Source organism: Vigna unguiculata, chromosome 7, assembly GCF_037176805.1.
Source record: "Vigna unguiculata cultivar grain cowpea cultivar isolate G323 ecotype 2 chromosome 7, ASM3717680v1, whole genome shotgun sequence".
Classification (NCBI taxonomy): Eukaryota; Viridiplantae; Streptophyta; class Magnoliopsida; order Fabales; family Fabaceae; genus Vigna; species Vigna unguiculata.
Window position 1 is genome coordinate 34,336,750 of NC_140798.1, and position 25,465 is coordinate 34,362,214.

Here is a 25,465-nt window from a genome sequence, read left to right on the forward strand (position 1 = left end):
TACGCCATAATCAACAATTACATTTTTGCAAGTTTATGTTTTACAATCAAGTCACAACATGTGAAAGGATGTCCTAAGCTAAGGAAAGGGCGTAACACTGATCATCTATTAATACATATATATTTATGTATATACTCATGATTGGTGTGAAATCTCTTAAGTGTCTTCACAGTGAGAGCTCTTATCCTGAACTGAACCCACTTTGCTATTGTTTTTTTACTTTTTACCATTTCATCCAAAAAATAGCTATAGGAATTCAAATACACTCTGCCAGGGACACTTTAGGATTAGAACATCAAAAACAGAATAAATAAAATCGCTCAAGAAATCTGGGTTCATCATAATTGCGTCCATGCCTCTGCTCTAACCAAATTCCAAATTCGACCCAGCAAAGTGAATCTGTTAGCCTCCGTCAAAAAATCCCTTCCCAAGGAATAATCGTAATACAGTTTAAGCAAAGTCTCTTCTTTTATTATTTTTTTCTGTTTTTGTTTCGTCCCTTCTCTGTACAGAACATCCCACAGGTTATTTTCTCAAGATGATTGCATCACAGAACAGGCTACGGCTTGAGCCCAATGCCTTAACTTGGTCTTCACATGTTCAGGGTCATCCCCTGCAAAAAAAAGATTGTACTTTAAAGCAATAATAGTGAATAATGAATAATGAATGTTGAATGAAGAAGATAAAGGGACCTGGGCTACAAATCTTCCAAGAGTCAGAGTCACTTCTAGGGCTTCCAAACGAGGAAGAACGACCTCCGAGGGAAGAGGAACGACTCTGAGGGGTGGAGACAGGGCTAGGAGACAACCTGCGGTTGACAGCGAAATAAAGATCGAGTGCGGGCAAGGTGTTACACAGTCTCTGACCGTCTTCCTCGTTGAATCCGAATCCAAGTTCTATACACCCTTTAAGCTCATTCAGGTCCTCGTCGGTCAAATCATCACATACCGTCGAACTTCTCCGCCGCTCCTGCATCCGCCTTCTTTCCCATGCAATGTCCCTTGGCTTCTCGCACATCGATAACTGCTTCGACAACCTCTTCTTCCACAATGGTGGCGCCAACAACATGTGTTGCAACTCCTCGTCTGACTCACTCGGCGATGAGGAAGAAGAAGAGGAAGATGACACCACCATCTCGTTATGATGATTATGATGATGATGATGATGATGGTGGTGGTGATGAATCTCCATCTGCTTTTCCTCTCTCATATGATGATGGTGATGGTGATGGATCTCCATCGCAGAGGGTGGTTGTGGAGGAATTGAAATTGATGTGGTGGTTGTGACGGCGGAGGCGGCAAGGGGGAGGCGCCTTGCGTGGCCTCGCCGTGAAAGGTAAACGGATTATGGTGGATAAATTAATGAATTGTTGGTGGAGTGCGACAGGGAAAAGGAAGAGGATAGTGTGTTCTAATATTGGCGGGTTTTGAGTTGGGGCTTTCAGTTTCCACCGTCCATTTGTAACTGTCAGCGCCAACATTTTAGGAGCAATATTTAGTAGGCTATGTTGCATCTTCTGCTTTTTTCAAGGGCGTTGCTACATTCTGGTGGAATCTTTGGGATCATACGTAACAATAATTCAACTCACGTGTCTCTCCACTTCGATCTTCTTCTTCACTTTTGTGTTTTAAATCATCACCACATACTGTTACTCGCTAAATTCATGCCAAAATTGTTTGTCATTAATGTTTAGGTAAGTAAAATTATAATCACAATCAACCACAAAATGAAATACAAAGCTTCTTATTAACATCATTCTAGTTCTATAACAAATTATTTAGTTTTCGATGAATAGGGATTTTTGGGAAAATTTATTTCTAATTATTATTAAAAAACTAGTTTTTTATTAAAAAAAATCAGAAAAATTAAGTAACATAATTTTATATTATCACATATTACAGAATTTAATACATAAAATTATTATAAATTTATAATAGTTATTTAAAAGACCATATAAAATTTCTCGTTAAAGTAAAAAACTTATTTTTTTTTAACTTGAAAAACAAGGTTTTAAGATTGCAAGAATATTGTTCATCAGCTATAAAAAAAAAAAAAATATAACATTATATTACTAGATTTATTTGGTACGATAAATCATTAATTTTTTTATTGAATTCTTTTCAAGCTAATTGCAACTATTTAATTTCTTAGTAGTGCATATAAATTTTCTAAAATATTTAGGATTTGAAAAAAATCATCACTGAATGACTGAATTTTTACTAAACTTACCCATAACCTTTGTTGGTCGGAATTAAAGAAATTTAAAGGGTGGAAGAGAATATAAATGTGTGAAAAATGAGTGAAAATGAAATTGATTGAAGTTAAATGAAATGGAAAGAGAGAATAAATAAATAGAAAGAGTAGATAATTAAATATTTTATAGGAAAGAAGTGAAGAAAAAAAAAATATAGTTTTTATATTAACTTTCATTTCCATTGTTTTTTAATTAAAAAAGTTAATTCAATGTTAAGTGAAAGTCATCAAAGTTATATATATTAGAATGTACGCGTGTACGCGTTATCGATTACGAAAAATAAATAAATAAAAATGTATTATGCAAGAAAAACTCTCCAAATCATGTCTGTTTGTGATTTCTTTATATAATTGCTTGTTCTATTATTATAAGAGTGTATTAATCGGGAAAAAAAAATATAGCATATACAATAGCAACTATATGCAGTGAAATTCCACTCTGATTAATAAGAATGAAGTGGAAAACAATGACAAATATTAGTATTATTCGACCCTCTAGTGACGAAAACTACTTCGATTAATAAGAATGAATATAAATAATATTTATTTTTTTTAATTAAATATGAGATGAGAATTATATATATATATATATATATATATATATATATATATATATATATATAACTAAATTACCATACCCATATATTAATATATTATTTTCAAGAATTATACTTTCGGATGTAGGGTTGAATATTTAGTTAAATAATTTCTAAGTCCTTTAAGTCTTGTCTAATATTATTCGTTTGATGTGCATATTTATTAACAGATCGAGGTGTACATGTAAAACTCATTTGATGCTAAAGTCATCATAAATCGTTAGTTAAAACAATAAATGTTACAGGTAATGTGAAACAAAAGTTTTAATAACCAGATATTTGGTCTCAATTTATAATTTTTCTTATGGATCCATTATTCGGTCAATCACTCTTTAATTCATTTTGATTACTAACTTATTTATGTTAATTAAGTTACTAATTGATTCTCAATTGTGTTGCTTGGTTGACCGAATAATGAACAGAAAAAAAAAAAAGAAAAGGAATAGTAGTTGACACGTGACCTGCATGGTTGAAAAACGTGAACTATTTAAATACCGTTAGTAAAAAAAGACTAAATTGATCAAAATTTGACGAAAATGGGACCTAATTGAACACAAAACAAAAATGAGGACTAAATTAAATAAAAATAAGGACCAAATATATATTAAAGCCAATAAATAAAAATGTATTATGCAAGAAAAACTCCCTAAATTATGTTTGTTATTGATTGTTAACATAAAATTGAATATTACTGAAATCAAAACGAATTTTTTAAAATAAAACTTCTATAAATTTGAAAATTAAACTTTTATAAGAGAAGGAAATTTTGTATTTCTTCTAAAATAAAACTTTTTTTAGAAAACTTTTTCTATTTTCAAAATTTAATAAATTTCAATTATAAAATTATATATTTTGCTATATTTTAAAATTTTTTAAATAAATTTTAACCTTTTTTTTCTATTTAATTTTTTTTTATAAATTTCAATTAAAGAACTTGATTTATGTTATATTTTTATATCGTAAGTTATTTATCCCAGCAATTTAGGATTAATGATCTTGTATATAAAATGTAATTAAATCTTCTAATGATCTATTAGGAAATAATGTTAGTTGTAGGGATGGCAACGGGGCGGGGCGGGCACGGGTTTCGCTATCCCATACTCATCCCCGTAAAAAAAATTCATCCTCATCCCCATACCTAAACCCAACGGGTATTAAACTTTTGACCCATCCCCATCCCCACCGGGTATAACCTCGTACCCATACCCATATTCATTTTCTTACTACTTCAATATTAATTTTAATTAATTTTTATAAAATAATAAAATTTTTATGATAAAGGAAACATAATATTATCAAATATTCAATATTAGAATGATGATTGTTTCTTCCATATCAAATACTTTAAAATAAATTATAATTGTTTACATTTTATATAATAATACCAAATAAAATTTCATGAGAATTAAAACAATTATTAAATTTGCAAATATTAATGAAACATAATTGATAAAATTTAAAAATATTTTTTAAAAAATATAAAAGAAAAACAAATATTCAAATTAAAATATATTTTAAATGTTTGTTTACTTCAATCTTTTAAATTCTAATAAATCTTTTTTTATACACTAATAAAAGTTATAATACATCATTTGATCAAAATGATACAAAGAACATAATTGATATTTTAAATGTTTGTTTACTTCAATCTTTTAAATTCTAATAAATATATTTTTTATACACTAATAAAAGTTATAATACATCATTTGATCAAAATGATACAAAGAACAAATAATAATCATAATAAAAGTTTAAAATAAATTATAATTGTTTACATTTTAGATTATAATACCAAATAAAGTTTCATGAGAACCAACACATTTATTAAATTTACAAACATTAATGAAACCTAGTTGATAATATTTAAAAATATTTTTTTTAAAGTATAAGCAAAAAACAAATATTCAAATTAAAATATATTTTAAATGTTTGTTTACTTCAATATTTTAAATTCTAATGAATATCTTTTTTATATACTAATAAAAGTTATAATACATCATTTGATGAACAAATAATAATCATAATAAAAGTTTAAAATAAATTATAATTATTTACATTTTAGATTATAATACCATATAAAATTTTATGAGAACCAACACATTTATTAAATTTGCAAACATTAATGAAACCTAGTTGATGAAATTTAAAAATACTTTTAAAAAAAATATAAAAGGAAACAAATATTAAAATTAAAATATATTTTAAATGTTTGTTTACTTCAATATTTTAAATTCTAATGAATCTCTTTTTTATACACTAATAAAAGTTATAATACATTACTTAATCAAAATGATACAAAGAACAAATAATAATCATAATAATAAAATTTAACATAGATCTTGTATCTTTTGAACTTCAATTATGTTGGATGGTGATAAAAAAATATTAATGACAATTACATTAAATTTTTATATTGTAGTAAATAAAAGTTATTTATATAATTATAGTGAAAAAATTATAGTATGATTGATAATGAGTTAAAAAATAAAAAATAATTAAATAAAATATATCGAAATAGTATTATACATAATGAAAATAAACAAGAAATAAAATATTAAAAAATTAAAAAATGTTTACAAACAATTTGAGAGACTATTGAAAGAAATCGCACAAAAGAAAACAAATGTATAATTAAGGGTATGATAAGTTGAAAAATATCTTAGAGATCTAAGCAAACTTTTCAAATATCAACATATATACTCAGTAGTTGAGAAATAACAAAAAATGTTTTAGTGAAATAAAAAAGTTATTCAAATGAAACAAAAACTAATAATAAGAATAATAAGTAAATGATTTTTTTTATATTACCTAGTAAACGAAATGTTTGTGCTATTAAATACTTAAATTGAGAGTATTAAACATTTTCATGTGAAAGAAAAATATACATTAAATAAAAATATTAAAAAATAATAGAAATATTCAAATGTGAGACATAAAATTTTTTAATTAACATACATATTTTTGAACATAATTACATAAAGATTATGATAAGATGAAAAATATAATTGAAATGCAAAATTAGTTTAATGACAAACCAAATAATTAGAATAAATAAAAAATAATATATATATATATATATATATATATATATGGTTATTTAATTAATTAGGAATATTTTAATAATTTAAACGGGGACGGGTAATATGGCGAGGATATGTACATCCCCATACCCATCCCCATACCCAATTGAAAAAATCGGGGATTCCCCATACCCATACCCAGTCAATTCGGGGATTCCCCGTCAAAACGGGGACGGGTTCGGACAATACCCACGGGGACGGGTTTATTTGCCATCTCTAGTTAGTTGGGTAAAGATTAGGGATGCCAACGGGGCGGGTAGAGTACGGGTAGTAGCTTCTTTGTACCCTATTCGCCTCATACTCGTATTTATATCCGCAGGTATTTACAAAAATAATAAAAAATAAATATTTAACAACATATATTAATCGTAAATTCAAATAAAAAAAATACATAACATTCATAGATTTTAAAAAAAGTCCAAATAACTCATTTAATTAGTGTTGAATGACATTTTACAAAAAAATGATTTTTTTAAACTAATTGAATAAAAAAATAAATCATTCAAAATCAATATGTTAATATTTTAATCATGTTTTTTTTAATTTAAATTAGAGTATAGCGGGTACGGGTATCCACGGGTACGGATACTATGATACAGGATACATGTACCTGTCCCGTTAATATGCGAGTATTAAAAATACCCGTACCCGTTATTCGTGGGTATCCATTTACAATATCTATTTCATACATGTTGTGGACTTTATCCGCAGATACTCGCTGATACAAATTTTTTTTGACATCTCTATCAAAGATATTAAAAAAGATAAAATGTCAAAGTTTTCGAGAAACCTAAAATGATAGGTAAAAGAACTGAATTATAAATCCACATTTGAAAAAGAAAAATTATCGAATTAATAATTTTATAATTTTATTTTTAGAAAAAAAAATCATGAAAAATTATTTCACTTTATATCGCTACATTATTTATATATATATATATATATATATATATATATATATATATAGATAGATAGATAGATAGATAGATAGATAAAAAAAAATTATGAATAAAATAAAATAATAAAATTCTCTCGTAACATATCTCTTATATTTATTATGTATCTTATATCACTCATATTTTGATAATCTCTAAGAGTTTTCAACACTTATAATTATATGGCCTAAACATATTTTATATTGTAATATGACTCTTACAATTTTATAAGTCCACATTAAATTTTTTATCAAATTATAAATTTAAGCGAATGTTTAATATATATATATATATATATATATATATATATATATATATATATATATATATATATATATATATAATATGCACGTAATCTTTAGTGGACAAGACTGGTACTTAAGGTTTGTTCTATTCAATTTTACGTTATAATTTATGATCTCATGAAAACTTTGTCTATTTTCTTACTTGATTAACTGAACTCATCCTACTGGGTTAATAATAATTGTGGCAGAAGGTTTAATCATTTAATTTTTATTTAGTATACTAAATATGGGTTCTCCTATCATCATCATCATCAGATTGGATTAAAGTTGACTAATTAGAAATTTTCTAAATATGGGTTATCATAAAAGGGTTGGTTCGGATAGAAAGAAGTAAAATATTTGTTCTACGTTTAAGTAGCAATACACTTGGAACGTAATACGGGGATTATCAATATTAAAATTGTATGAAAACAAGATTTTGTATATTATTTAATCAATTTTTTTTATTCAAAAATTAACTCATATGAAAGCAAACATTTTCTGTTGTCGCTGATTTTTCCTATCTAATACTGTGAGCAAAAAATGACAGATTGTCACTCCCAAATTGTATGGATATGGAATGCTAAAAATAGCTCATACTCGCCCGTTTAGGATTCAAAAAATGTCGCAACCCCTGGAAGCACAATTACGATTCTCACTCTCTATCATCAGTTCCCAAAAGCGCACAACGGAAAGGAAAAAAAAAAATCTTCCGAAATCTGAATTCTGGAGCAAACCAGACCACTAACTCCTGAAGAAAATAATATTAAATAATAAAGTTTAGGATCGTGTTGTGTTTCTTTGCCTGGTTTGGGCCGGTTCCACCAATCCAGGTTTAACGTTTACACCAGCATTAACGATTCACGGCGATGGTGGAATAGTGTTGCAACCATCGTTTCCATCACATAGAACAGACACCAATCCAATACAGTTTATTGTTAGATTCTGGCGTACAGGAAAACGAAAAAAGAACACCTTTTATTCACCTTTTTGGTTCCTCTCTCATCACGCCACAACACAAAATCTTTTCCTGTACGCCTCATCCTCTCATCTTCCACTTCATCCATGCACACCCGCGCGAGTCTCTTGCTGCTCTTTTTCTTCCCTGTCTTGTTAAAAGCCGCACCCTCCTCCGATAAAGACGAAGGTGGCAGCGATTCCTTGATGTTGGGATGTGGGTTGGACAAAAACGGTGGCAAAGACAGCGACGGTAGACAATGGAGCTCCGACGAGAAGTACCTCAAAACGAAAAACGACCTCACGTTCAAAGCCTCTTTCCAAGACCCTTCGCTTTTGTCCGAGGTTCCATATATGTCTGCACGAATTTTCAAAACCAAAACATCCTACAAGTTCCCCATCCAAGGTGACAAACGTTACTGGCTCAGGCTCCATTTCTACCCCTCCTCTTACGACACCTTCGACTCCGTTCACTCTTATTTCTCCGTCACCGCAAACAGCCTCAAGCTTCTTTCCAACTTCAGCGCCTCCGTCACGTGCCAAGCCCTCTCACAGGCCTACCTCGACCGAGAGTATTCCCTTGCGCCTTTGGATTCCGACACTCTCACCGTCACCTTCAAGCCCTCTGCCAAGCACGATAAAGCTTTTGCTTTTGTTAATGGGATTCAGCTCGTCGAAATGCCGGAGTTGTTTGACGAGGCTCCCTTGTTGGGCTTCGACGGCCAAACCATGGAGACCAACGCTCTGCATTTTCAGACCATGTTCAGGTTAAACGTTGGAGGACAATACATAGCTCCAAATAATGATTCTGGTCTATCCAGAATGTGGTACGATGATACGCCTTATATTTATGGTTCTGCCACTGGTGTCACCAACCAAGCTACCAAGGATGAAAAAATCGACTACAAAACCCTGCCAGAGTCCATTGCTCCTGTCGATATCTACTCCACTTCCCGATCCATGGGAGGCGATAAGAATATGAACATGGGCTACAATCTCACATGGATATTCCAAGTTGATCCGAATTCTATGTATCTTACCCGGTTGCATTTCTGCGAGTATCACTATTCCAGATTGAATCAGATTGTTTTCAAAATCTTCATCAACAACCGCACAGCGGAGACTGCTGCTGATGTGATTGGGTGGTCCGGAGGTAAAGGAGTGCCAACGTACAAGGATTATGTATTATATGTGAGAGATCGGCCAGGTGATGATCAACTCTGGCTTGCTTTGCACCCTGCAAATGAATCAAAGCCAGAATTTTACGACGCGTTACTCAACGGGGTGGAGGTCTTCAAGCTCAATGACACAGACCTGTCTGGTCCCAATCCTCAACCTTCTGACTTGCTGATTCAATATGAGCGCAAGGCAAATACTTTCCATAGCAAACATGAGACTAATAGGACTTTTGTTATAAGCACTGCTGGGGGTGCTGCAGGTTTTGCCTTGGTGGCTTTGATAATTGTTGCTGCTCGTCAGAAAAAGAAAAAGAGAACTCCGGGGACGTACAGCGCCACGTCCAGCTGGCTCCCTCTTTATGGCCATTCGCAGACAGCAGGCACCAAATCCACAGTATCAGGGAAGAGTGTGGGCCATGCCAACCTAACCGCCATGGCTCAAGGATTGTGCCGCTTTTTCTCCTTACAGGATATGAAGCAAGCAACCAAGAATTTCGATGAATCTAACGTGATAGGGGTGGGAGGGTTTGGAAAGGTTTATAAGGGTGTTATCGATAATGGGTTCAAAGTGGCAGTGAAGAGATCGAACCCGCAATCAGAACAAGGAGTGAACGAGTTCCAGACAGAGATTGAGATGCTGTCCAAGTTGAGACACAAGCATTTGGTGTCCTTGATTGGTTTTTGCGAGGAGGGTGATGAGATGTGTCTGGTTTATGACTACATGGCTCTTGGCACCATGAGGGAACACCTTTACAAGGGAACCAAACCATTGGACCTGCTATCATGGAAGCAAAGGTTGGAGATCTGCATAGGAGCCGCAAGAGGCCTTCACTACCTTCACACTGGAGCAAAATACACCATCATTCATAGAGATGTGAAAACAACCAACATTCTCCTTGATGAAAACTGGGTGGCGAAGGTTTCAGATTTTGGACTGTCCAAAACAGGTCCAAACATGAATCAAGGTCATGTCAGTACTGTGGTGAAGGGTAGCTTTGGATACTTAGATCCCGAATATTTCAGGAGGCAACAGTTGACTGAGAAGTCTGATGTGTACTCGTTTGGGGTGGTGCTGTTTGAGGCCCTTTGTGCAAGGCCTGCTCTCAACCCTAACCTTCCCAAGGAACAGGTAAGTCTTGCGGAATGGGCATTGTACAACATAAGAAGAGGAACACTTGAGGACATCATTGACCCCAGCATCAAAGGGAAGATGAACCCTGAAAGCTTGACCAAGTTTGCTGATGCAGCTCAGAAATGTGTATCTGATCTTGGATTCGAACGACCCTCCATGAATGACCTATTGTGGAACCTCGAATTCGCTCTCAACTTGGAAAAAAGCACAGATGGTTCAGCTGCTCTAGATCACGAAGGTGAGTTCTCAGAAGTAAGCTTGGAAGACAATACCAATAACAGGGCTGCTCATTACAAAAACCTCAGCCTTGAAAGCGAGAAAGGGCTTAGCCAAGACCCCAGTAATGATAACTCTGCTGTCATCTTCTCTCAAATTGCCAATCCATCAGGACGATGAACATAAACCACTATAGAAGCCAGGTTCAGGATTACAGAATCAGCTTTTAGCGTTTGTTTTAGAATACACTGTACACAGTTTCATACTTCTTTCGTTTCTTCTACCAGTTGTCCCGTTAAATAGCTCATATGTTTGATTGTCTATAGCCCAATAGCAACTTGTTGTACAAAAAGTCAGTAAAAGCAAGCTTACCCTGCTTGTTAGGTATATTATATGTAGATGAGTATATGTGAATGATCAGTATTGTGTCGTCTGAAAAATCAGCAGTTTCGGATTCAGATTATGTATGTGTGAACTGTGATGATTCTGTATAGAAAGAACTTGGGGTTCCTTTTTTATGTATATCACTCCATGCTGTGAATTGTTGTAGGATCATTCGTAATTAATGTTTAGTTTTCATTTGTTCTATTTCATGTGCAGCATTGTTTCTCAGAATTGTTTAATTTAATATTTGATGTAGAGATGGCAAATAAACTCGTCCCCGTGGGTATTGCCCGAACCCGTCCCCGTTTTGACGGGGAATCCCGGCATTGACTGGGTATGGGGAATCTCCGACTTTTTCAGTTGGGTATGGGGATGGGTATGGGGATGTACATATACCCGCCATAATACCCGTCCCCGCCATATCTCCATTCTCGTTTAAATTATTAAAATATTCACAATTAATCAAGTAACTCCTATATATATATATATATATATATATATATATATATATATATTTTATTTTTTTTTCTATTTTTTTTTCTTTTAATTATTTCATTTGTCATGAAACTCATTCTCATCTCCAATATATTTTTTATCTTATCATAACCTTTATGTAATTATGTTAAAATGATGTATGTTAATAAAAAAAAATATTATGCCTCACATTTGAATATTTATATTATTTTTTAATATTTTTATTTATTATAAATTTTCCTTTCACATGAGAATGTTTATACTCTCAATTTAAGGTAATATAAAAAAATTCTTTACTTATTATTATTATTATTATTATTAATTTTTGTTTAATTTAAAGAACTCTTTTGTTTCATTAAAATAATTTTCGTTATTTTTCAACCATTAAGTATATATGTTGATATTTGAAAAGTTTTCTTAGTTCTCTAAGATATTTTTCGTCTTATCATACCTTAGTTATACATTTGATTTCCTTTGTGTGATTTTTTTCGATAGTCTCTCAAATTATTTCTAAAACACACATTTGTTAGTTTTTTAATATTTTTATTTATTGTTTTTTATTTTTATCATGTAGAATAACATTTCGATATATTCTATCTAATTATTTTTTATTTTATAACTCATTATTAATCATAATGTAATTTTTTCACTTTAAATTCTGTTTGAAGTGGTTAAAATTTTATATATATATATATATATATATATATATAATGATATTTAGGAATAGTATATGATAATTCACTACAAGAAAAACATGAAATGGTGATTGATTTAGTCAGTAACCCATATCAGTCACTATTTTTCGTCATTGGTGGTAGTAGTTGATTTATTGTTTGAATCAATGACTAAATTAGTGACTGATTCAATGATCGAATCGATACTTGATTTAGTGACCAATTTAATTACTAATTTATTTGTAATTTAACAAATTTTTTGGTCACTAATGATATTTCTATTTAATTTTAACCACTTCAAACGTAATTTAATAATTAGTTCTCTAAAGTATTTTTCATTTTATCATACCTTAATTATACATTTGATTTCCTTTGTGCGATTTCTTTCGATAGTCTCTCAAATTATTTCTAAAACACACATTTGTTAGTTTTTTAATATTTTTATTTATTGTTTATTTTCATCATGTAGAATAATATTTCGATATATTCTATATAATTATTTGTTATTTTATAACTCACTATTAATCATACTGTAATTTTTTTCACTTTAATTGTATAAATAACTTTTATTTACTGCAATATAAAAATTTAATGTAATATAAAAATCATATTGTAATTTAATATTTTTTTTCACTATCTAACATATATTGAAGTTCAAAAGATACAAAATCTATGTCAAAATTTTATTATTATGTTTATTATTTGTTCTTTGTGTCATTTTGATAAAGTGATGTATTATAACTTTTATTAGTGTATAAAAAAGAGATTTATTATAATTTAAAAAATTGAAGTAAACAAACATTTAAAATATATTTTAATTTGAATATTTGTTTTCCTTTTATTATTATGTTTATTATTTGTTCTTTGTGTCATTTTGATCAAGTGATATATTATAACTTTTATTAGTGTATAAAAAAGAGATTCATTAGAATTTAAAAAATTGAAGTAAACAAACATTTAAAATATATTTTAATTTGAATATTTGTTTTTCTTTTATATTTTTTTGAAATATTTTTTAATTTTATCAACTAAGTTCATCAATGTTGTAGTTTGCAAATTTAATAAATGTTTTGGTTCACATGAAATTTTATTTGGTATTCTAATATAAAATATAAACAATTATAATTTATTTTAAGGTATTTGGCATCGAAGAAAATCCTCCAAATATTGAATATTTCATAATATTATGTTTTTTTTACCGTAATTTTTTTTCTTTTATAAAAATTAATATTGAAGTAGTTAGAACACGGGTACGGGTATAGGTACGAGATTATACCCGTTACCCGGTGGGGATGGGGATGGGAAAAAAGTTTGATACCCGTTGGGTTTGGGTATGGGGATGGGGATGAATTTTTTATGTGGGGATGGGTATGGGATAGCGAAACCCGTCCCCGCCCCGCTCCGTTGCCATCCCTAATTTGATGTGCTGTATGAATGAAGAGAGATAAGGATACCCCGAGTCTCTCGGTGTGTTGTGAATGCTTTCTTTTTATTTTATTTTTCCCAAAGATCATGATAAACAAGGGTGACAAAACCGGTTGGGTCCAGGCAATCCGTGTTAAAAGGGATGTGTTAGGTTGAAGATTGTAACCCGTAAGTACGTTATGGTCCTTCCGTCCAGCCCGTCAACTTGACGGACCAAAGTACGAACCAAACCGTCTTGACTCGTTTTAAAAAAAATAAAAATAAATGTAATTAAAAAGATTAATTTTTTTATATTATATTTTTAAAATGTGTAAATATATAATAGTATTGTAATTTAAATCATAACACCTACAAATTAAGTTTTAATTATTAGTTATAATTGAATAATTTAATATGTAAATTTAATAATTATTTTAACTTATCTAATTAAAAACATTAACTAATAATTCAAAAGTTTACAAAATATTTTATTTGATTAAATATGTCTTTAATAATAATTTATATGTATATATAAATAAATTTAAAAAATAAAAAAAAATTGAGAAATTTGAAAACAAATTTAAAAAAATTAAAAAAATTAAAAAAAAAGAAAAAAAAAGTGGACGGACCAGCCTGGACCGGCCAGTTAGCTCGTCCTATAATGGATTGTGATTATTGGCCTGTTTCTATTTAACGGACCAGCCTGACCCGATCGTTTTTTACGTGCCACATACGGGTCTAGCTAGCCTGTTTTGGCACACCTAATAAAGATATCCTAATTCTCATGCTCTGCGTTCTTGGTACAATTTTCTTTTTATATGTTTACATGTTTTCAAGATCACCAAATTAGAAATCTGGATTCTCTCTTTTGTGATGTTTTTGTATTTATTTCTTCAAAATATATCCATTTTAATACAAATAATACTAAAAATTCACTATAAATATAATTCACTAAATTGGTCTTTAAAATTAGCTACCAAAGTTTTGACTACCAAAGGAAATTGATCACTAAAAATTAGCTACCTAGATTTTGGTTACCAAAATGACTTAGTTTCTAAATTGGTCTCTAATTAATTAATGACCAATTTAGTGACTAATTATAATTTTTTATTTATAATAGTAATTATTTTAGTAACCAATAATTTTTTTTTTAAATTAGTATCTAAATTGGTCACCATATTAACTAACAACTGTTGGTCACGAAAATGAGTTACTAATGAAACATTTTCTTTTAGTAATTCTTCCTTTTTTTCTCATATGATTCTCATCTTCTCTTGAAATCAGAGACCAGATTTAAGATGCTTCGGACCTCTTCGAAGATGCCTAAACAATTTCTTCATTTGCGTAAGTAAAAAATCTAACCTTTGTCTCCTTGTTATGTTTGGGTTGTTTATCTTTGCTTGAGTTCTGATTAGAGCCTCATGTTTCTCTATAATTCTTTCGTTTTGGTTTCTTTAGGTTGATTGGGGTTTTGCAACTCAAAAATCAGGGGGTTCTTCGTTGTTTCAATTTTGGTCTACGTTTGAGATGAGGGAAGCTATTTTCTTTTAATGGAAATAAATTTGTCTTGCATGTTATAATTTGGTAGATTGAATTGCTTTAAATTGTTGTGTTTTGATGTGTTGAACTGATGAGCGCATGGGAAATGTTAATGGTTATTGGGTCTGGTTTTTGCATATTAAGAACAGATGAAAATCTTCTATTTTAGCTTAAGCGAGAGCCTTCTTGCTCAAGCGAAAAAAATCTAGCTTAAGCGAAAATAGTTATAATTTCACTTTGCTCTATGTTCGAGTTTTAATTGAAGCGAGAATTTTTAGCTTTAATGAGAGTCCATGTCGCTTAAGTGAAAAATTCTAACTGAAGAGAGAACCCCTATCGCTTAAACACGATAATTTCTAGCTCAAGTGAGAATTGCTACAGAATTAACTAAGTTAATTTTAAAAATATGATGTACTAAGTTATGCATAAATGATGTGGTATCTTTTTTAGACTTGACTTGGTATGTTGTTGGAAAATGTGATTGTTTGATATTTAAAATTTGAGATGAGATTATTAATATGTGAATATGAAAATATGTTTAAGGATATATATGATTGTCAAAATATTGTTGTGAAGTTGGGATGATAATGAGTTTGTGAATATATATATATATATATATATATATATATATATATATATATATATATATATATGAACACACTACAAGCATTGTATATGTTTAACTTAATTTCATGGGCCTCATGAGGAGATTTTAAGGTGGTGTTAATTTAATATATTTGTTGAATTATGGATTTAAGTAAAGTGACATCTTGAAACTTGAAACTCTAATGATCATTCACACTCAAATAGAGTAGAATTGTTCATGTAGTGAGAGTAGAAGGATGTCTTGGTATAAGGAATGATAATGGTCTCAGATGATCATGGATTAAGTTTGTGTGATAGGATGAATCTCATTGACAATGACTTTGTAGAGCAATAGAGGGCACCACGAGTGTAAGTCTCACGTGAGTCCGATTCTAAATGCATGTATCTGGATAATCGGGTTTAGTATCAGCTGTTTGTGTACAAGTTATGTGAATTAATTGTAGTAGCCCATGTATGAATTATAATTGATATGATTTAAATGGTTTTGTGCCAACTCTTTTATAAACTAGCTTACCCTCTTATTTTGTGGTCTTGTGTTGTGTTCTTCTTTTGCGATGATCACCATTATAGTGAGAGCAGATGAAGATGCAGATTTAGAGGTACCTTTGAAGGATGAGAAGTCCATAGTTAGAGTTGTGAGATTGAGGCGAAGGTTTGAGTGGTGAATACGTTTGATATATGACTATCTTTAAAGTTTTTGTTGTTGCTATATAAATAGTATATTTTTATAGTCTGAACTCTTAAAGGGTTGTATTAATATACTTTTTATTTTGTTAATCTGCCTTTGAATATTTTTTTGAATTTTTTTATTTTATTATTTTATACTACTAAAATGGGATGTTACATGAATAAAAAAAAACATGCTTCACAATTCAAAATAATAATACTTTGGTTATATTTATTTGACATCTAAATTTAAATATTTTATGTATATTATTATATTATTAAAATGAGTGTTCACAATTCAAAATAATAATACTTTGGTTATATTTATTTTACATCTAAATTTAAATATTTTATGTATATTATTAAAATGAGTGTTTATTTTTTTTTTTAATTAAGAGTGTCAAATTAACATTTTTCTTCATGGAAGCTAAACTTACTCAAATAAAATTAAAAAAAATAATACAATATCAATTAAATTTTGATAACTTTTTCTTATAACCTGAGTTGGTATCTTTGAATGATTTCTTATTTTTTCTATAACCCGAGTTGCTTAGACTTTTAAAGTGTTGGTTGGCCATGATAATTCCTACCTAGGTAGGTTTCCTCCATGTTGGAGCTTCCAGGTTGGTGTTACAGTAATGAAACTTTCCTTCTCATTGAATTTTCTCTGGAGACTCAACTGCAATATTGAAGCTTGATGCTTTTTTGGCAGTGGATGTTTCTTCATGTATGGCTCAGCACAACCAAAGGGTCATATTTTAAATCTTCATAAAGAGTCTTACATGCCTCAACAACTTTGGAGCTCAACACTAATGTCTTACAATAATTTATTAAATCATACATAGTTGTTTTTATTTTTTTTAGGTAGTGATAGATTATGAGATGACTTTTTAAAACTTGTATTTTACATTGTAATTTATTTTTCATAAACTAAATTTATTTATATTAATATTTTATCATGTAGTTTTATTACATTTGAATATAATCAAATTTTTACTTAAGTTTATAATTTAGTTTTTTTTAATATTTTATTAAATTTTTGAAACCAAAGTATAAAAAATATCTACTGATATCAGTACATGCTCGAAAATATAAAAAAGAAAAAACCAAGTATGTTTTACACAAGACTTGTTGATATTATCTCTACTCTCTCTAGCCCACTGTAATCCTTGATAGGTATTTCACCCAACCATTCTAGTTGAATCTTACAGATGTATTATGTGCATAATTAAACCGTTTGCAAAACAATGACAATGGTTTCAACATGGAAATTGAATTAAGAATCACAAATACATAATAGTTGCAAAACTAAGATACAAAAAATGTCATTAAAATCAGTGTAAAAAATCACATGTTATTTGGCAATGAAAACCACAAAAAAACACACCATCCCCCAAAACTAAAAGTTCCGGCAAGAGATGGAAAAATGTTAATGCGCCAGGATCCATGCGTCTCCGCTGACTTAAATTAATAACCGTAGATAGGAATGAATCCAAAGGCGGAGATTTAAACAAAGCAAAACATAGCGAATCCGTGCGAACCTCCTTTCAACCAATCAGAGTTTACGAATTTTCCTCTCCGAGCACTCTATATAAACTCTCTCCACCACAATTTTCTATCATCCAAATTCTTCTCTCTGAGCATCTAGTTGTTATCTCTTTTGTCACAACCGTTAATTCTCGTTCCTTTCAGCATCAGTTCAGCCATGTCTACCGCTAAGGTCAAGAAAACAGCGGCGGCCGCAAAGAAGCCGTTCTCTCACCCTACCTTCGCCGTGGTACTTTTCGATGACTTCTTCAATTCAATTATCGATTAATAATAATCTTTTGTTCTATTTTAGTTTGTTTATTTATGAATATTTGTGTGTTGTAGATGATAGCTGAGGCAATTACGAGTCTGAAGGAGAGAACTGGTTCAAGCCAATATGCGATAACGAAGTTCATCGAAGGGAAGCACAAGGAGTTGCCACCAACCTACAAGAAACTTGTGCTCATTCAACTTAAGAAGTCTGTTGCTGCTGGCAAACTTGTCAAGGTTAAAAACTCTTTCAAACTTGCACCCACTAAACCTGCCGCTGCCCCTGCCAAGGCTGCTGTTGCTGCTCCTAAAAAGCCCAAGTCCGTTACCAAGACCACCACCAAGGCTGCTTCTACTGCTGCTAAGAAGAAGCCTGCCGCCAAGCCCAAGTCTAAGACTGCTGTGGCTGCCGCCAAGCCCAAGGCCAAGCCTGCCAAGAAAGTTGTTGCCAAGCCTGCCAAGAAGACTCCGGTAAAGGCGGTGAAAAAGCCCAAGAGTGTGGTTAAGAAACCCAAGAGCGTGAAATCTCCTGCCAAGAAGGCCAAGAAGTGAACAAGTGGAGTCGGTTGGGTTTTGGTTTGATGTTACAGTGTTATCTATTTCTGGTGCGATCTTAGTATAGGTGGATATATTGTTAGAAAGAGAGTATTTGATGTAAATTTCTTGTTAGAAAGAGTTCTCGTTTGCATTGAATACAGTTCTTCATTATTCATTTTTTGGTTTACTTCTATGATCAATTGGATTGCGGTTTTCTTGTTCTTGATCATTATAGGTGTCCCTTACAGCATTTCAATGTGAGACTTCTGTGCTGATAAGAAAATGTCTCTGAATTTCTAAGAAATTGTCTGTTAATTGAAAGAATTCTTTCAATTTGTCTTCTTTTGTGTCACATGAAACTGAGGAATACCGTGGATCATGAATAGAAGGAATAATTTGAAGACTCTTTAATTTACCTCTATTCTTTATCGTAATGATATTAACTTTGTTTAGGATTGATTATGGTAGGGTACAAAATTATAATTTTATTACAGAAAGTAATCTCTTGAAAGATGTATGAGCTTTGGAGGTTTCAGTTGAGAGGCTGAGATGACTCGGTTTGACAAAGGTTGAGTGGGTTAGCCTGTTTATTTTATCAGTTTTGAAATCAAATGTTATTTTATAAAGAAATATCAGTTTAATTTCTAAAATTCTTAATATATTACTATTTCAAGATACGTTTGAAGTTCATTTTGAGTTAGTAAAATAAAATGCTTTCTTTAAAATTATTTGTTACTATTATTTTATATATAACCTATTTTAACTATTTTTTTTATCATCTGATGCTTATTTCTAATTTGAATATTACTATTCTATGTAGTAGTGTTATGAAAGCCTAAATTTGGACATTTAGAAAAAGATTGGCCTTATTATTCATGGCGTCCAACCTCTAGTGCATAGTCTTATCCGGTGTGGGAGATAATGTGCCAGAAGTACATCCTGATTCTTTTAGTGATATTCTCCTTAATAACTTCGAATAGTAATACTTACCTAAATTCAATCATTTTTTTCTTCGGAATCCTAGCCTCTGTTCGCAAAATTAAAAACTAACAGCGTACAACACATTTACAAGAAGAAATAAAAATATGAAACCGTGTAATAGATGCAAGCGTGTAACACTCAGGCACCCCTGACGCTAGTCCTTGAGAAAGGTAATTATATTTAAAACGCCTGGACTAGTCTCTGGGGAAAATTCATACATTGGTAAAAACATATTACATCAATAACTCTCATCATTATATAAGAAGACATAATAAGGTGTAGCAATATAAGTTACAAAACATATACACCGCAAGTCACAAGAGTCAGTCCGGGTGAAAAGAAAATGATGAAGCCTCTTCCGGTCTCAGCAGTCATGATTGAACTGAAATGTCTGCATTTGCACGGTCTGTAATATTGGGAGGAGCCGTTTTTGTTTCCTTATCCACTTTCGATCGTTCTTTCGGTTTGCAAACGCCGTTGTTGTTGCTGCTGTTGCTATTGCGTCGAATGTTGTTTTTGTGAGGGAAAGGGGCATTGGAACCACTCTTGATGTGACCTCCACCTCCTGTGCTGTGACGCGCTCGACTACAAGCTTCTGGAGATGAGTTCACAGTATCCCCAAAGCTCCTTCTCCGACTTAGTTTTGGTGACTTCGGTCGAGTCAGTGGCAGCTGTCACTCACCAAACCAAACCCAATTCATATATTTTTCAACAAAAGGCTCCAAATTGAAAGAACCTTTAGTTCAGAAATTCTTATGGTAGTTTATAATATTGATAGAAAGAGGCCAAAGTACCTTCTTTAGTTCAGTCTTAGGAGGAGGCCCTTCATAGTAAAAGCTTGGTACTGGATTTGCTTTGATTACCAAGTTCTTTCTCAACTGCTTGATGGCTGCTTCTTGCTCTTCCTATCATTATTAATTATTAAATAAACAATGACAAGTTCTTGTATCGATTCAATGAGCAAAAGATGACATGGGAGGATACATAAAACAAGTAAAACAGGCTTTGGTAAAATGGATGAGTGGGTGGTGTTTGTAGTTCGAAGAGGAAACAGAAAGATATGAACTTTTAAATAACATTGTGTGTAATGCAACTACAAGATAAAGACAGTACCTTTATCCTTGCCTCATACTGGTTTTTCTCTTCTCGAAGAGCTCGATGTTTCTCTTCCAACTTCAGATAAAACTGGATACATAAAATAATAATAATATCAACATGGAACAATCCTCTGTTTTAAATTATATACAAGAGTCAACTTGTCGGTCGATCAATACCTCCCTCCGTTTCTCTGCACGTTCGGAGCATCTGAACGTAGGGGCTGAACCAAGAGTCACCTTAGATCTGGCTGTGCGCATAGACATAGCACTAGTATTTGCGGTCAAGGAACATTTGATAAAGTAACAGCCGTATTGTTTGGATGGTTTCAAAATAAGAAAAAAAATCTCACTGAAATTGATAATGTTATAAATGTTTTAGTCTGTACAAGTATGAAGTGTCACATGCCAAAAGATTCATCTACTGTAGGTAAAAGTTGCTCTGTTAACAATAAATCATCAAAATATCTATGTTTAGAGGATACGAGGAAGCAATAGACCAATTATCTTCATCGTCATAGTTCTTCTTATCATGTTGCAAAGGCTTGCTTGATGAAAAAGGTGAGTTTGGCTGAAAAAATGGGACTATTTTGTTAGTGACTCAAACAGAAAAACAAAACGTTGCAAAGCATCCCGGCAAACGTCAAAATATATAAACAGGAAGTCTATTAACAGAAAACCTTAACAAATTAGCAATGCTTACAAAATAAACCATTCGTGTATTTCTTTGCTATGGTATTTTGAGCTTCCCAAGATCGAACATATGTATGTCTCAAATTATTAATACCATAAACTATCTTTATCTTCATTTCGAGATTTAAAAAGATTTCTTTGGCAAGCTTTCTTGTTTGAATTGCAGAGGGTTGAGAAATTAAACCTCTGTCAAAGAAACATATCTCGCACAAACAAGCATGTCCAAAAACAAAATGAAAGATCCTTGTTCTGTAATTCTAAGTAAAACTGCAAACAACCTATTAATAACATATATGCATAACATTCACCAGGTTTATTACACATCCTGGGCTACGTTATATGATTACGTATGGATTAAAGTGGCTCATGCTTCAACATCAACATGTGATGGCATAACAACAAGCAGGACAATCAATTACCTGTGAATTCTTTGATGAGATAGGTGAGTGCATGTTGTTAGTGTTTGATGACAGATTCAGACCATTTGCATCAGCTTCAGTATCAACAATCTGTGTGTGAGATTCATGCTTTTCAGTAACCAGATCAGTTGGATGTGTAACAAAGTGACCAGTATGCTCTTTTCCAGCAGGCGAGCTAAACTTAATACTGTCACCAATTTTGAGCACTTCAGAACTCTCAATCTCCTCCTCCGGCAAGTCAGTATTACAGTTCGTTGTTTTGGCACTCAAAACATCCTTCTTCTCATGGCTTTTCTCCACAAAAGAATCACCTTTGGTACATTCCTTTACCTCATGGTCCTTTGCTTGAGCCTTAACTGCTGCTATTTTAGGAGAAATGCACACATTATCGTTAGAACTACCATAGGAAGCTGGTAGTACACCATTTGGCTTCTTGTCCACAACTTGCATTCCTGTCACTTCTCTCCCCATGGTGCTGCAGGATTTAATTTACAGGATGAGTGACACAAGACTATGACAAAGATTAAATGTAGAAATTTCATTTATCAGCATTAAAAATTGAAGAAATACTACACAACTAAAACAGAGTTACGCCACCCCATAAACCAAACAAAAAAGTCACTTCATATGTTTAAGGTCAGTTTAGAACACTGTCCTGTAAATGAAGGTAAAAGATTATGGGATTAGTTAAATATCCTTATAGAGATTAAAGAAATAGTAAAAGGAAGCTACTTCTTCCGAATGGGTTATAAACAGATCCAGGAGAGCATCTAGTTCAAAAAGAAAATGTTGTTCATATGAATATATTCACTGGAATTAGTAATTTTGAAATTTTCATCAACTGCCCTGTAACCTCCGGATTCTGAGCTAATTATTTCCCATTTTAGAAAGGAAAAAAACTTCTCGTCTTCAACGCGCTTTGACGTAGAACGAGAGAAAACTGCAAGAGCAGACATTTCAAGGTCTGGCATAACTGCATATTTTTTCAGAAGTGCAAACTAAAATTGCACATTAGAAGGCAAAATGAAAATTAGAAATCTACTCCAATATGATCTTTAAATGAAAGGTAAAGAAATATATATTTACACAGTAGAGTAATAAAGAGAATGAAAAATAAAAAAAAACAACGTTTCCCTTTGTCAGGAAGAACAGAGAAACGGAGACGCAAAAGGACCAATTCCAACAACTACATTCACCAGTAACATGTTTGTTAGTCAGTAGAGAAAACGGAAAATTAAAGCTTTTGAAAAGAAAAGAAATTACATAAACCCGGCAAGTGAAGAAATCAACCGAAGAAATGACAACCCTTAAAATAAACAAACAAAAACACGGAAAAGTAAAAAGGAAATCGAATTCCACTTTTGACCCAATATTCACAACCCCATTTTGAAAAGGAGAAGGCTCACAGTTAGCGGCGAAAGAAGATGAGGTTCTGAGGAGCTAGCCAGCACTGGCGAGTATGAAAATGAACGAATCAGAAGAAAGATCAAAGAAAGGAGAAGCCCACATCACAAATCACAGAAAGAAGCAGAAGAGAGTGGAAATGGCAGATAAATCTCTCCACTGTAGCGCGAAGCAGAGTTAGGTGCAACAGAGATCGACACCCACATTGTAAAGCAAAAGAAAAGCAAAGGCAGAACGGGAACAGAGTGAGCAAAGAATGAGAGAAATGTAGCTTACAGTTGTGGCCTGATCTCACAAGATCTCCTTCTTCTTCCTCTCTTTCTTCCTTCTTTCCTCTCTCTTTTGCGTGTGTGTCTCTGGTTGTGTGCTTGTTTTGTTTTATTTCGTTGTGGGTGGGTGCCAAATACAAAGAAAGTCCAAAATTTATGTTTCAATAATATTCTTTTGCTTTATCAAAAACCTCCTTTCTCTTTTTTATTCTCGCTCTCCTCCTGTTTGCGTTTATGTTCCTTCCTTGGTTTAACATTATTTATAGATGGTCTTTTCTGGTTTTTAACGGCGATTTTTCACCGAGACACTTTTCCCCGTAGGTTGTCGGAACATTTAACGGCGTTAACTGAGAGTGAGGTTAAAGTCAAATAAAAATTAAAATGTAGAGTAAAAGGAAGAGAAGACGAATGATAGTAGTCATCCAACAGATAAGGTATGTGCTTTGGTCTTATAGATATGCCTAAATATAGCGAAACAATTATAGCCTAGTAGACCAATATCTCCACCAAAATAATACACAACTTTTTCCTAATTTTTCTACACAAAAAATAATTACACGGTATTCAAATTTTGATATTGCATCGACATCACCAGGAATAAGACCGTGATTATAGGATATTAATTGTAAGCAAAGAAAAAAGTAGTCCAAAAGAAGGAATGCATTTTCTGTTATAAAGTTGTTGAATAACTAATCTAGAATATGTTTTTAAAAAACAAGTATACGCACTACACTTTAATACACGAGAGAATTGTTTGTTTTCATTAGAATTAAGCATTTCATTCACATCAACTTCAATCCATTAAAGTGTGAAGTTACTTTACATGCTTTCGATGATAATCCAACCTTGTTAAGAAACTTGAATAAACATCCTCTTCGGGCATGTTAATTAATTCTTCACTTTTATTTTTTATTTCCTTTTATCAAAATTTATCGTTTGGGTATTCTCCCTCTTTCTTGAAAGTAAAGCGACAATTTGATAGTACAACGATAATGATTAAAAGTCATCATAATCATGGAGAGGTTTAAGCAACAATATCGGATTAGGAAGGGATGAAAAAAAAAAAAATCTTCTTTTTACTTTTTCCCCTCTCTTTTGTGGGGTTGTTTTGTTCGTTCTTCTACTTCCCTCTTCACTTTTTCCAAATTTCTATTCTCCATCTTTATTTAATAACCGTGTCTGTCATTTGACCAGACATAAAGGTTCGTTCTGTCACCCAATAACTACTACCAGTGAGTAGTAAGAATGATGCACACTCATCACCCTAACCGCTACAACCATCTTCACTCAATTCACTCCCAATGTTTCTCCTCGATGCTACCGTGGAACAACATTGTAAAATCACGTGACAGATTAAATGTAACTTTCATTTCTAACTCGTGAACATTATAATTATGGCATCAAATCTCATCCTATGTTTCTCTGGGTGTGGACAAGGTTCAGGTTTCACAAATTTGTGTGACACATACGAGATAAACTCCACGTCATTAACATGGTCTCATTCAAGTGATATGAATTGAAAAATGCGTACGTACCAGACTTTAGAAGCTATGGCATAGAATTGTGACACAAATTATGAAAGTTCTGTTTTCGACAGAAAAGTGCACGTTTAACCTTCATTCCATTATATGCAGGTATATGTATATGGTTGATTAATTGTTCTCGTCACAAATCCCAAGCTTCTTTCTTAAGATAAAAGGTAACATCTTGAAAGTGTATTTCTTATTGTTAGGTAGGTGTATAATCAATCAATGATAAATGCACACACACCATTTTGTTTTCTTCCGGATGATCAAACGTTGAAAGATGCTTGCCAAATTCATGTAAACACAAGTTACTAACATTTTCTTCTGTATGATGATTGTTAACAAAGCATCTATTTTATATCAGAGT

At 31.8% G+C, this 25,465-nt stretch overlaps 4 protein-coding genes across 4 annotated transcripts; 2 read left to right on the top strand and 2 right to left on the bottom strand.

Annotated features, from left to right (window-relative positions):
* On the bottom strand, positions 1-1,395 carry LOC114192652 (1-phosphatidylinositol-4,5-bisphosphate phosphodiesterase epsilon-1, putative (DUF1685)). The gene is made up of 2 exons (XM_028082426.2): positions 693-1,395; positions 1-613 (listed from the first exon to the last, which is right to left on the bottom strand). Exons 1-2 carry the CDS (start codon positions 1,237-1,239, stop codon positions 534-536), a joined length of 627 nt encoding a protein of 208 aa, XP_027938227.1. The 5' UTR covers positions 1,240-1,395; the 3' UTR covers positions 1-533.
* Positions 1,396-7,830: 6,435 nt separating this feature from the next.
* On the top strand, positions 7,831-11,190 carry LOC114192738 (receptor-like protein kinase ANXUR2). The gene has a single exon (XM_028082536.2). It carries the CDS (start codon positions 8,214-8,216, stop codon positions 10,809-10,811), a length of 2,598 nt encoding a protein of 865 aa, XP_027938337.1. The 5' UTR covers positions 7,831-8,213; the 3' UTR covers positions 10,812-11,190.
* A 6,772-nt stretch (positions 11,191-17,962) lies between these two features.
* On the top strand, positions 17,963-18,887 carry LOC114189802 (uncharacterized). Its single transcript, XM_028078500.2, has 2 exons — positions 17,963-18,155; positions 18,251-18,887. The coding sequence occupies exons 1-2, from the start codon at positions 18,084-18,086 to the stop codon at positions 18,725-18,727; spliced, it is 549 nt and encodes a 182-aa protein (XP_027934301.1). The 5' UTR covers positions 17,963-18,083; the 3' UTR covers positions 18,728-18,887.
* Positions 18,888-19,854: 967 nt separating this feature from the next.
* Positions 19,855-23,813, bottom strand: LOC114192665 (protein WVD2-like 2). Its single transcript, XM_028082440.2, has 7 exons — positions 23,580-23,813; positions 21,900-22,374; positions 21,273-21,358; positions 20,968-21,058; positions 20,807-20,878; positions 20,488-20,598; positions 19,855-20,364 (listed from the first exon to the last, which is right to left on the bottom strand). Exons 2-7 carry the CDS (start codon positions 22,368-22,370, stop codon positions 20,065-20,067), a joined length of 1,131 nt encoding a protein of 376 aa, XP_027938241.1. The 5' UTR covers positions 22,371-22,374; positions 23,580-23,813; the 3' UTR covers positions 19,855-20,064.
* Positions 23,814-25,465: the final 1,652 nt, after the last annotated feature.